Below are 12,284 nucleotides of genomic sequence, written 5' to 3'. Positions count from 1 at the left end.
TGTTCTAGGTACAGTGCTAATTACGGAGATGCAGTGATGAAAAACTCTGATCCCTGTCCTTATGGAAGGAGAACTGATAAAAACAGTCACACAATTAATTATATAATTTACACTTAGGATGAGTGATTTCTTAGGAAGGTACTGGGAGGCAAGGAGCAGAGGCCCAGGGCCCAGCAGCGTCTCGGTGATGGAATCAGACTGACCTGAGTGTGACTGCTGGTTTAGCATTTACTGGCTGGGTGGCTAGGGGTAAGTGACTTCACGTCTCTGGGCTCTATCTCCTCTTCAGAGCAGGGATAACAACCATACTGTAAGGCTGCTGTGAAGATTTCATGATATAACAAACAGTACCTGATCTGATCCACAGTGGGTGTTCAGTCAATACAACCTCCTTTCTCTCTCTCACATTAACCCTTCTCTGAAGCTGTCCAGAAGAATATAATTATCTGCTGACAGAATCAAGTTCCATATCCCAAAGTCCTTTTACCCTTTTCTTTGCTTATTCTCTTAGTTCAGAAGTCCCTAAGAGGAGATAATCAATAAATGTGTACACAACACCTCCCACATGACAGGCACTAGAGTCCTGGACTCTATTTCTTGTACCATTTCCAGTCAATGGTGGCTGCTAAGAGACATTTGTGGCCAAACATACCCTCCATGAAAAGTGTTGCTCTTCACAACCAAAAAGGTCAGCAAAACCCAAGAAAAGAGAAGCTCAAGAAGTAATGCTCCCTAGCCCTTGGTCACAACTCAAGAGAGGTTAAGACTAGAATTTTAGGAAAGCTGAAGGACAAAGGGAAAGAAAGGACCATCAAAAGCAGTATCTCTGTTGCACCAGGCATTGAACTTGGAACTTCACATGTAATAGTTCACTTGTTCCTCCCACTTTCCTTTATTAGATAAGGAGGCTTGAGAATATAAGTAAGTATCCCAAGGTCCCAGAGTGGTGGAGCCCAGTGTCTGGCTGTCTCCAAAACTCATGTTCTTTCCACTACAGCAGACTATATCATATTAACAACCCCTTCGTTATTGCTTGTTTCAATTTGCAATGCAGCAATTTAGTCATTTTAAATTAATCCTTGAAAAACTGCCAAGAGATTAAAATGCAAATTTCAACATGGCTAGAGCTCAACAGTGATTCTATGTCAAAATTCACACAAATTGATCCTACAGAAGTTCAGATTCTCCTTAGAGGAAAAGCTTTCCTGCTTCATTTCATACTTGAAATAGGAAAAATCATTTCTTTTCCTTTTTCCATTCCTCATGCATATCAAAGGTCAACTGTAGGGAGGCAGGGGGGTATAATGGAAACAAAATGTTTTGGTTCCTTACAAACCCGGGTCACTACACCCCATCTGGAAGCAGACCTTGAGCTATAACCTCAGGCCTGTGAGCCCTGGGTCCCCACATGTAAACTGAGGCTCACGTCTACCTCTCACAGCATAGCTGTAAGGATTTAAATGGAACCATGGATGTTAGGAGTCTGGCAGATTGTTTTTATTATTCTCACTTAGAAACAAACAAGGCCAGCCTTTTACTGGTCTGCAAGGGAAGGTTTAGGGGACAATGGGTCATACACAGGGAATTGGTTCATTAGTGGCAAAACCAGCAGAGGGAATGCAAATTTTTTTTAAATGGCGGGGGCAGGGGAGGTAGTGTACAGTGCAAACAGGAATTGGAGGTGGGGTTATGCAGAAGATAAAATTTTTTTTTCCTACACTATTTCTAATCTCAGTAATTGTGGTTTTGAAAATCGAGAAACTGTCAGGACTTTCAGGTACCTTAAAGTTCTTGAGTAATTCTCAGCCCTTAAAATTAAAAAATAGAAAGATGAACTTAACCTAGGCAATAATTGTTATTATAACACTATTATAATAGCAAAACATTAGAGACAATCTAAATGTCTGTTAGTAGGTGAAACATAGTTAAAATATGTGGGGATTTCCAGTAAAATATGGTGGATTAAACACATGTATTTGCCTTTTCTCTCTCCTGATACCATGCAAACCTCACCACCCCCTGCCAGGAAAAGTCACAATGAAATAATGTTAAAAGATGTAGGGCTTCCCTGGTGGCGCAGTGGTTGAGAGTCCGCCTGCCGATGCAGAGGACATGGGTTCGTGCTCCGGTCCGGGAAGATCCCACATGCCGCGGAGCGGCTAGGCCCGTGAGCTATGGCCACTGAGCCTGTGCGTCTGGAGCCTGTGCTCTGCAACGGGAGAGGCCACAACAGTGAGAGGCCCGCGTACCGCAAAAAAAAAAAATAAAAAAATAAAAAAAAAAAAGATGTAAACCTCAAAGAATAGGAGAAAAGATAGTAATGGAAGAGAGATGTCAAATTTTTTGGAAGCCAGATGTTATTAAAGAAATGGTTCTCAACCTGGGTCATTCGCCCCAGTGGACTTCTGGTAATGTCTGAAGACATTTTTGGTTGTCACAGCTGGGGGGGCGGGTACCATCTTACAGTGGGTAGAGAGAGCCCAGGGATGCTGTTAAACACCCCACAACATACAAAACAATCCTGCACAACAAAGAATGATCTGGTCCAAGGTGTCAAGAGTGTCAACCGAAACTTTAGTTGAGAAACTAAAGAAGACTGACTTGGCAGCCCAGAAAAGGCTGGGCCCGGGGCACAGGGCAGCAAGCATGCAACCCTACTCACACCACAGAACTCCAAAAAAGTTCAGGAACTGGAGACACCGAGCACCTCTAAAGGCTAGGGGAAGGGTGCCAATAAAAATAAGAGTAATTCGATCCCAAGATTCTCCTCTCCCAGCTCACTCGGCTAGTCAACTGGCCTTCTGGCACCCCTCCTGAGGAAAAACTGTTTACTTTCTAGTAACCAGAAAGGTTTGGGAACACTAGGTACATACAGCTGAGGACAGGGGATAAAGAATTAAACAAAAAATGGGAGGGGAGCTTAAAGTATACATGCTAAATGTTCATATCCTATAACTTACCACCCCACTCAGCTTCCAGAACATGTGTTATAAAGCTTACAGTCACTGGCAAGAGAAAACTGACTAGTCCAAAAGAAAAGATTCTGATACTGACATTTAAAATCCTCCCCTCCTCCCCAGTAGCTAGGCCTCTAAGCCATGATCTACAGTAAAGCCCACCAGGTAACAAGCCCCATTCATGAACACAGAGCTTCCAATTAGCTTTTTAAGGCCTCATGCAGATAGGATTGGGCAGCTATTTGAGGAAAGGCCTCTACAATCAAGATACAGAACAAAACAAACAGAAGAGAGGACTGCTGAGGAAGAAAACAATGCAAAGAGAAGAAAAAATTTTTTAATTTATGAAATAACAGTGTCAAAGAAATAAGAAGAAATGTTGCACCCATGAAACAAGATGCCATTAAAAAATGAATAATCTATTGTACAACACCAAAAAGCTCTTGGATATTAACAGTGATGGCAGAAGTAAAGAATTCAAAAGGGTGGAAAGATTAGTTGAAGAAAGTAGAAAGAAGACCAAAAGAGAGATGGAAAATAGAAAAGTTATGAAAATTAAAGGATCAACACTAGGAAGCTTAACATGCCACCATAGAGACCCCAGAGAAAGAAAAGAGAAAAAAATAAAGAAGAATTTTTTCAGAGAAATAATGTGAGAACATTTCCCAACTCTAAAGGACATGAATTTTCAGACTGTATGGGTCCACCAAATGTCCAGCACAGTAGATGAAAATGGACCCACAGCAAGGCAACTCACTGTACAATTTCAAGATACTAGAGACAAATAAAGGATCCAAAAAAACCCCCACCCAAAATAAAAAGCAAAAAAAGACCCCAGCAATCAGAATGGATCAAGACTTCTAAGCTTCAACGTGAAATCTAGAAGTCAATGGAGCTATGTCTTCAAAGCCCTGAAGGTAATTCCCAACCCTATCAAGAGTAGAATAAAGTCACTCACAGTCATGCGAGGTCTAAGTGTTGCCTCCAACACTGTCAGGAAACTACTGGAAAATGTTTCACCAAAATAAAGGAATAAGATAAGCAGTAAGATGCGAAATCCAGGAACTCTTATTTGACAAATGTATAAGAAAGAAAACATATCATAATCTATCATATGATTCAGCTTGCTCATTGAAATGTAAACATTAACTTTTGATTTAAATTTTTTCCTGAAGACAGAGAAAGGATGGGGGAGGGGAAACGTGAGTGAGAAAAAGATACTTTATGTATATGTGTGTTTCTGGGGGAGAGGGGATCAGAGGTAATAAAAGACCTAAATTCATCTTCCATGAGAAAATCAATAACTGTTATCTGAAACAGAAAAATTAAGAACAGCAATATGAGCATGTCAGTTAAAAATATGGAGAGAAATACTACAATTGCTAAAAACTTGAAGGTAGCTGCCTCTGGGGAATGGAAATAAAGGAAAATTTGGAAATTTCATCAACAATTATGTGATATTACATGGTGTTTTTTTTTTTTTGCAGTACGCGGGCCTCTCACTGCTGTGGCCTCTCCCGTTGCGGAGCACAGGCTCTGGACATGCAGCCTCAGCGGCCATGGCTCACAGGAAGCCTAGCCGCTCCGCGGCATGTGGGATCCTCCCGGACCAGGGCACGAACCCGTGTCCCCTGCATCGGCAGGCGGACTCTCAACCACTGCGCCACCAGGGAAGCCCTACATGTTTTTTTAAGTCATTAATATGTATTACTTTCATAAGAATACAATACCATTAAATAAAAATATCACTTAACATAGATGAAAGACATGAACAGTTTTGAGAGTACATTAAAAAAATGAGTTGCCAAACAGTATGAATAGTACTGTTTTATGTCTAAAAAATGTCTACAACACACAGGGATTCATACATTTAACATGTAAATTCATAGAGAAAGGTCTGAAATGACAGTCATCAAACTCTGGATGGAGAATGGGATTGGGGTGGGGGAGGGATGGTGGGGCTGGGATGGTGGTAATGTGGGACCTTTCACTTTTTTTAATATGTACTTCTGAATTGTTTAATTTTTTTTACAACAAAGATATTTGTAAAGAATTTTTCATAACACAGGTTAATGTTCATAATACATTGTCATAGAAAAAGCAGGTATAAAGGTATATAATTGATATGATCCTCCCATTGTGTTTTTTAAAATGTAGCTTCCAAGCTTTAAAAAAAAAAAAATCAAAAGAACCCTTTTATCTCAAACAAAATATTACTGGATTCCCAATTTAAGTAGATAGAAATGAACCTGCTCTGAATAAAGCAGAAGCATCCATGCCCTGGTGGGTCAGCCATTTAGCTCCCTCAGTCCTTCCCATGTCCCAAAGAACCTCAGGCAGGGCTCCAGGCAGAACAATTTGAAAACTACTACTATCACAGAAATGAAGAAAAGAAAAACTCAGAACGTGACTTTCTCTAGGATTACAATGATTTTTTCTTTTGCTTCTTATAATACACATACATACGTATCATTCCTATGACTTGGAACAGTTTAAATGGTAATAATATCTGTTCCTTATCATGCCTATATAACCACCTAAACCTGACACATTCATAGCAGCGAGGGGTGGAGAAGGTCAACAGAACTTCATTAATCTTTCCAAGTTATGATTCTATACTCATATTTCCTATTTCTTAGGGTGACTTTGATCAGTTACATTTTTCTAGAAAATTTTATATTGTCACAATTTTCAAATTTATTGGATACGTCTAAGATTATTTTGTTGTTTTTAGAAATTTAGTTTTTAAAAAGTCTATTTTTCAGCTTTACTTTAACAATATTTTCTAACTAATTAAATTGTAACTTACTCTTCTAGTTTGGTTTTTTTTTATTGCTATCCTTCTTCTGGCTTCTTGAATTGCAAGTCAAGTTCATGATTTTCTAAATTTATTATTTATAATGAAAGCATCCAAAGCTATGAATTTTCACAAGAGTAGTTTTGGCCACATCTGTTAGGTTTTTGTTGTTCAGTGTCCTCACTAATTATTAGATAATTATTATTATCTAAATAATATCCAATTTCAATGTTTTATCTTCTTTGACCCAACCACTCCTTCAAGTAGATGAATATTTTTAAAATCTTTATTCATCATTAATTTCTAGGTTTATTTCATTGTAATAAAAGACAGTGGCCTGTAAGAGTTTGAGTTTTCCTGTTTTGAATTCTTCAGTGCAATCTAGCACATAATCAATTTTTTTTTTTTTTTTTTTTGCGGTACACTGGCCTCTCACTGCTGTGGTCTCTCCCATTGCAGAGCACAGGCTCCAGATGCGCAGGCTCAGCGGCCATGGCTCACGGGCCCAGCCGCTCCGTGGCATGTGGGATCCTCCCGGACCGGGGCACGAACCTGTGTCCCCTGCGTCGGCAGGCGGACTCTCAACCACTGTGCCACCAGGGAAGCCCCATAATCAATTTTTATAAATGTTCCATGCCAGAGCCCTGGCTTCTGCTCTTTCTGCAGGACTTTTCCAGTTCTTTTTGGGTTCCTTCATTGTCTACACCTTATTGACTGCTCAATAACCATCTCCTTTACGTTGCAGAAATTCCTCAAATTTTCTAGCTCATGGTCGCTCCTTCTGCCATTACGTGGACATTTTTCTCCTTAATTTTATAGTTCTCTTATCATTTCAATGGAATTTTTTGAGAGATGAAAGGTAAAATTATGGGCTCAAAGTGTAGCACAATATATGAGAACTCCGTTTCTAGTATCAGAAAGATCAATGTTTGAAGTCCAGTTCTACCATTTCTGTGCTGTAGGACCTTGAATATGTTACTTAAGTTTTCAGGACCTCTGTTTCCTTACATAAAATAATAATTAGGGTACTGACTACCTAAGCTTATTAAGAGAGGTAAATGAGAAAATACAGGTAAAGCACTGAATACCTTATTTGACAAGCACTAGTACTCAATGAACATTAGCTATTGTTGTTAAAATGGTAACCGTGGTCTGGATTTTTTTAATACTTAATGTCAAACCAAAAAAAGTGCAATATTTTCCACCAGAGCCTAATCACACAGATAGTAAACTTTGTGAATATCTTCGACAATCCCAGTTTATTAAGACTGTTACCTAATCACAACACTATAGCCTAACTTCATTACTTAAATGTGATTACCTGACTTATTCCAGTACTTTAAAAAAGTAATCAAGTACATACCCAAAAGAATCAAAAGGATTAAACACGAAGTTCAATCTGTACACCAAAGTTCAAAGCAGCATTATTCACAATAGCCTAAAGGTAGAAGCAACCCAAGCGTCCATCGACGGATAAGTGAAATGTAGTATGTTACGTATATATAATGAAATATTATTCAGCCTTAAAAAAAGAAGGAAATTCTGACACATGCTACAACATGGATGAACCACAAAGGCATTATGCTAAGTGAAATACACCAAACACAAAAGGAAAAATATTGTATGATTCTACTTAAATGAGGTGCCTAGAGTAATCAAATTCATAGAGACAGAAAGAATAGTGGTTGCCAGGTAATGGGAGGAGGAGGGAAATGAGTTGTTGTTTAAAGGGTTATTTAATGGCCACAGAGTTTCAGTTGGGAAAGATGAAAAAATGCTGGAGATGGATGTTGGTGACAGTTGCACAACAATGTGAATGTGTTTACCAATGAAATATATACTTAAAGACGGTTAAAACAGTAAATGTGACATTATGTACATTTTGCCACAACTTAAAAAGCAACCAAGTGCCTTAGTGGTGGTGATTCTATATTTAATTCTACATAGTACTATTTACAATCTGAGTAAAATATTTTGAAAATACGTCTTAAGCCTAGGCTAGATATGTCATTCGGCTTGTTCAGAGGGCAAATATCACCCTCTGCTCCCTCAGACTCAAGTTCACTGCTAAGTCTTTAAGAGGTGGGGATGGGGGTCCTCACACTTCTACCCACAATTACTTTTACTTTCTTAAAAGTCAATATAGAAATGTAGTAGGAGCAAATTTTTACTTGAGTATATCTACCCTAATAAAGAAATCTTTATATGGCAAGTTCTTTACATAGAAGCATTTTATTTACAACAGCAAAAACTAAAAACCCCTAAATTCACAACAGCGAGGAAATACCTAAATAAGCTACATGGCAAATTGAATATTATGCAGCTAACAAAAATGACTGTGAATGAAATGGCAAAATGCTTATGTAATAGATGATTCTAACTATGTAAATAATACATTCTAAAAAGACTACAATGAGACATCAACATGTTAATAGGTGATTGATTACCTTTGAGAAGTATGAATAATGATCTTTCCTTGTCTTTATACTTTTTATATTTTTAAAATATTCTCTATTTGGTTTTACTTTCATAATGCATTATTTTTATAATGTGAAAATATATCCTTTTATTTTCTTTCAAAATTAGTAAAAAAACAAAGAGGAATAAAAATTTAATCCACCCCTGCCCAAGTACTCACATTCTCAGGGATGCTGGGAAGTTCTCTGGTGTCAGGCACAGTAAAATAAGAATGCTGGAAAAGACAAACAAAAGCTATTTATTTCTGCAAAAGTATGCAACAAGCACATTATTCAGAAATCAGGTAAATGATCTGAAGATAATTCCTCACTCAGATGAAGAAACAGAGTTTCACTCATAGAGAATAGTCTATGGAATATTTCCTTAGGATAATGTTGGATTAAAGCCAGATGCATTAAATCATTGGTTTGGTAGATAGAGTTCTTTTCTATGAGAGAGGAACTTCTTTGAGATACAAAAGAACAGCTCAAAGAAGTTAAAGGCTAAATTCTTTTACGATGTTCGCAGGTTTCTGAACACATGAAAGCTGCAGACTTCATAATTTATTGTTCAGTGAGGCAAGTGGACACTAGGGACCAAATATCACTAGGTTCACTCAGGAATGGTCTTTACCAACCAAACCTGCCATATCATTTCAGCATCTGAGATTATATCCATCTACAAGCTGCGGGCCAAATCTGCCCTGAAGGCCCAAGGGATGTTAAGGACAGCTCCAGTGCAAGGACTGCTGCCCTGAGACATTGCAGATGGCTAACAGTGGAGAAAGTCTCTCCACTATGCATGCTCTGCAAATAAGCCTGCTGACTTCCAGTGCAAATTCCAGTGAAAGGAGCTGGAGACTCAGTGGAGTTGAAAACCTGACCTGTTCAGAGAACTTTCAAGGAGGCATCTCCATGTTTGTAACAAGCATGTGTCTCTGAGTTAAATGAAAACAGGCTGAACTGATGACACCTCCTTCGTGCTACTAAAGACTCAGAGAACAATGGCAAGCAGGAATGGAGAGAGCCTGGTGCTGGCCAATTAAAGAAGGGATTGTGCAAAGGCCAGGAAAGGTCACATACAGAGAAAGTCAGCTTAGCCATGGCCAAAGTTCAAACCTAGACCCCCAAGTGACATTTCAGGAAGTTTTCCCCACTCCCCATTCTTGGATAATTGCAAAATAAGTAGGTTTCTGGAAAAATGAGTTGTACAGGCTTCCTGAAATGAAAGGCCTGGGGGACAACTGCAATAATGAAAATAGTAACAATAACAGTATAAGCTATTTGTCTAATATTCAGCAGATATTTATGAACACCTGCTGCATGGAAGGCTTTATACCAGGTACTTTATAAATGGTATCTCTAATTTCCATAGCAAAATTTAAGATAGATATTATCTCCATATTACAAATGGGTAAATTAAGGCTCAGAGAGGTAAAGTGACTTAAGGTCATACAGCTAGTAGGTGAGAGAACTAGGATTGAAACCAGGTCTGCATAACTAGAGCTATGCTCTTTCCACGATAACAGATTGTTATACCTGTGCTTTTTAATGAGCAAATTACAGCTAAAGCCATTTGAATTAAACCAATAAACTGAAAAGTAAAAAGAAAAAAAAATTAAAAGATAACTTAAAAAACACCCCCTGCAGTGCACTATTCCAAAATCTGTGGGTTTGTGCCAAAACATTATCTATGAAGTGTTACGACAGAGATTATGTAGCATATTAGTTATGGGAAACGAATTGGAAACTAGTTAATTAATTCAAGTCAACAATGAGGATTAAAATAATAAAAGCAAAACACAAGGTTAAATTTGATGCCATGAGATACCAAATTCTATACCAAATGGCTAGAAGGGAGTCCCAGGGAATGTTCAGTAATGGAAGTCCACATGGTGATGGAGTCCCAGAATAAGGACTGGCACAGTGAGGGAGAAAGGACAGGGACCGCAGAGTCAGCCACTTAATAGTTATGTGATCTTAGGCGACTTCACTTAATAGCTCAGAATCTCAATTTTTTAACCTGTAAATGGGAATTGTAATATCTACTTCAGAAGTGTTGTGAAGAATAAATGTTATATATATGAAGTGCCTAGCATTCCATAAATGGTATTTTAATAGAAAATTATTATTACTCTCTCAACTGTTAGTTTATATTCCTATTTTTCTCAATCACCTATAGAAGACACACAGAAACATTCTCTTGTGACTCAAGACAGAAAGTCCAAGACTGCCATTTTATCAATTTTTCAGGCTCTATAATACAGTTGAGACTAACCCTTCAGAAATGCAACATGGAGAAAGGAATTCCTTGTGAAGAGGAAAGAAGAAAATATCTGCCTTTACAAATGCAACAGATTGTAAATAGTGAGCCTACGCAATTCCAAAACCAACTACTCCCCAGGCTGTCCTTTGAGATTCTGTCTTGCTCCATCGCCCATGAAATGCTGGGACCAGAGGAGGTCAGAAACATTCCTAGAAACCACTGGCATGAAACAGCTGCAACCCGCCCCCCCCCCACCAACAGTTCTTCCTGCCCCTGCGATGGCTTGTCCTTGAAGCCTGGCAGCCACTCAAAGGAAGGAGAGACCCTTCCTCCCCAGTAGCTGGTGACCCACCCAGGCTACTCCCCAGCTACCTGTCAGATGTCATTACAGACTGAAACGGTGAGATCAAGCTGCTTAGGAAAAGAGACAGAGACAAAGGCAAAGTTGCTTCGTTATGCAGCAATGACTGGGGCAGGTCTAAAGCTCATTTCTTCATCTTTTCCAGACACTCTTCCTTACACAAATTTCTGGAAAAAGGTTTCTTTCCTTCCTATGCTCCATTAAAATGAGCAAAAACCTCTACCAGTTCCTTCTTTCCTCCCTTTTTTCAACACTCGTGGCCTAGTGGAAAGAACATAGGCTCGGAAGTCAGCTCTGGGTTTAAAAGCCCCGATCTCACTTATTAACCACACGACCTTGGATGGGCAAGAATCTTTTTCTCTCTAAGCCTCGTCTATGAAATGAGAATGCTAATATCTATTTGTAGAGTTGTTTTGAACATTAGAGATGCATACTTGGCATAAATTAGGAACTTAGTATATAACAGATCTATTATTAGTTATTGGCAGTAATATTGCTTTCAATGTGATCATCATGGAAAAAAAAACCCCTATATGTTCATTTTCTTTAAGAGGGAAAATACCAAGTTAATTACCACTGAATACCAACATTGTACCTGGTTCTACTGAAGGTGAAAGACAAAACTTCTTAAACATTCAGACCCCACAACATGGGGGAAATAGCCCCTGGATAATCAATAGCTGGTCAAAGGGGATCCATCTGAGAATTCTGATGAAGGTGGTGACAAGGGTTTGACCTAGAGAATTGCAGTAACTGAAATATGGAAAAGAACTCCTTATCTGATGCCTTATCTGACAGATGAGGAAATTGAGACCCCCGAAGTTAAAGGTTTTGATTAAGATCACTCAGGTCATCGGCAAAACTATGACTTGGGGATTGAAATCTCCCAATTTGTAATTCAGAGGCTTTTCCACCCTGGCACACTACAGACCACATAGCATGTACATAAAAGAGTTCAAGGCAACGATCTGGCCAGGAACCGCGCTAGACAGTCTCTATCCCTGTCCTTGAGGGCGTACAGTCCAGTGGCGGAGATAGGAAAACAGGTTGTTCCAACGTGTTTTGTGACTAAGAACTGCAAAGTGTACAAGCTGCTTGGGGCAAAAAAAGAAAACCTTAGCTAAGGGGGGTTACCCTGGTGAACAGGGGAAAGGCGGTGTTGAAGGTTCGGGGGTGGCAGGGTGGGCTTCAGTGAAGGGGGGCAAAGCATGAGGCAGGGAGCCCCACAGGGGCTGAGGCGGCAGGGGTCAGCCATCCCATTCCAAGCCCAGCATCTGCCATTCAGGAGATGCTAGTGACGGGATGACAGCCAGGAAGAGAGGAGCCTGGGGGCATTTGGGATCCATTCCTCATGGAATCCCAGAGAAAGAAAGAAATACATCTCCCTGGCCTGTCTTGAGGTCTCAGAGTACTTGGAGGTGGGGAAGGTGCGGATGACAAGACAATC

At 39.4% G+C, this 12,284-nt stretch overlaps 1 protein-coding gene across 3 annotated transcripts in view; it reads right to left on the bottom strand.

Moving 5' to 3' along the window:
• Nucleotides 1–12,284, bottom strand: part of DENND1A (DENN domain containing 1A) — a 554,990-nt gene that overhangs the window by 256,264 nt on the left and 286,442 nt on the right. For all 3 annotated transcript variants that reach the window (XM_082612220.1, XM_082612221.1, XM_082612222.1), the window contains exon 8: nucleotides 8,393–8,446. In XM_082612220.1, the coding sequence (XP_082468346.1) occupies nucleotides 8,393–8,446 (54 nt within the window). The remainder of the gene's footprint in view (nucleotides 1–8,392; nucleotides 8,447–12,284) is intronic.

The sequence above is a fragment of the Mesoplodon mirus genome (assembly GCF_964341445.2).
Source record: "Mesoplodon mirus genome assembly, chromosome: 1".
Lineage (NCBI taxonomy): Eukaryota > Metazoa > Chordata > Mammalia > Artiodactyla > Ziphiidae > Mesoplodon > Mesoplodon mirus.
Note: the sequence above shows the minus strand (reverse complement) of the source record. Positions and strands in the feature narration are given on the sequence as shown.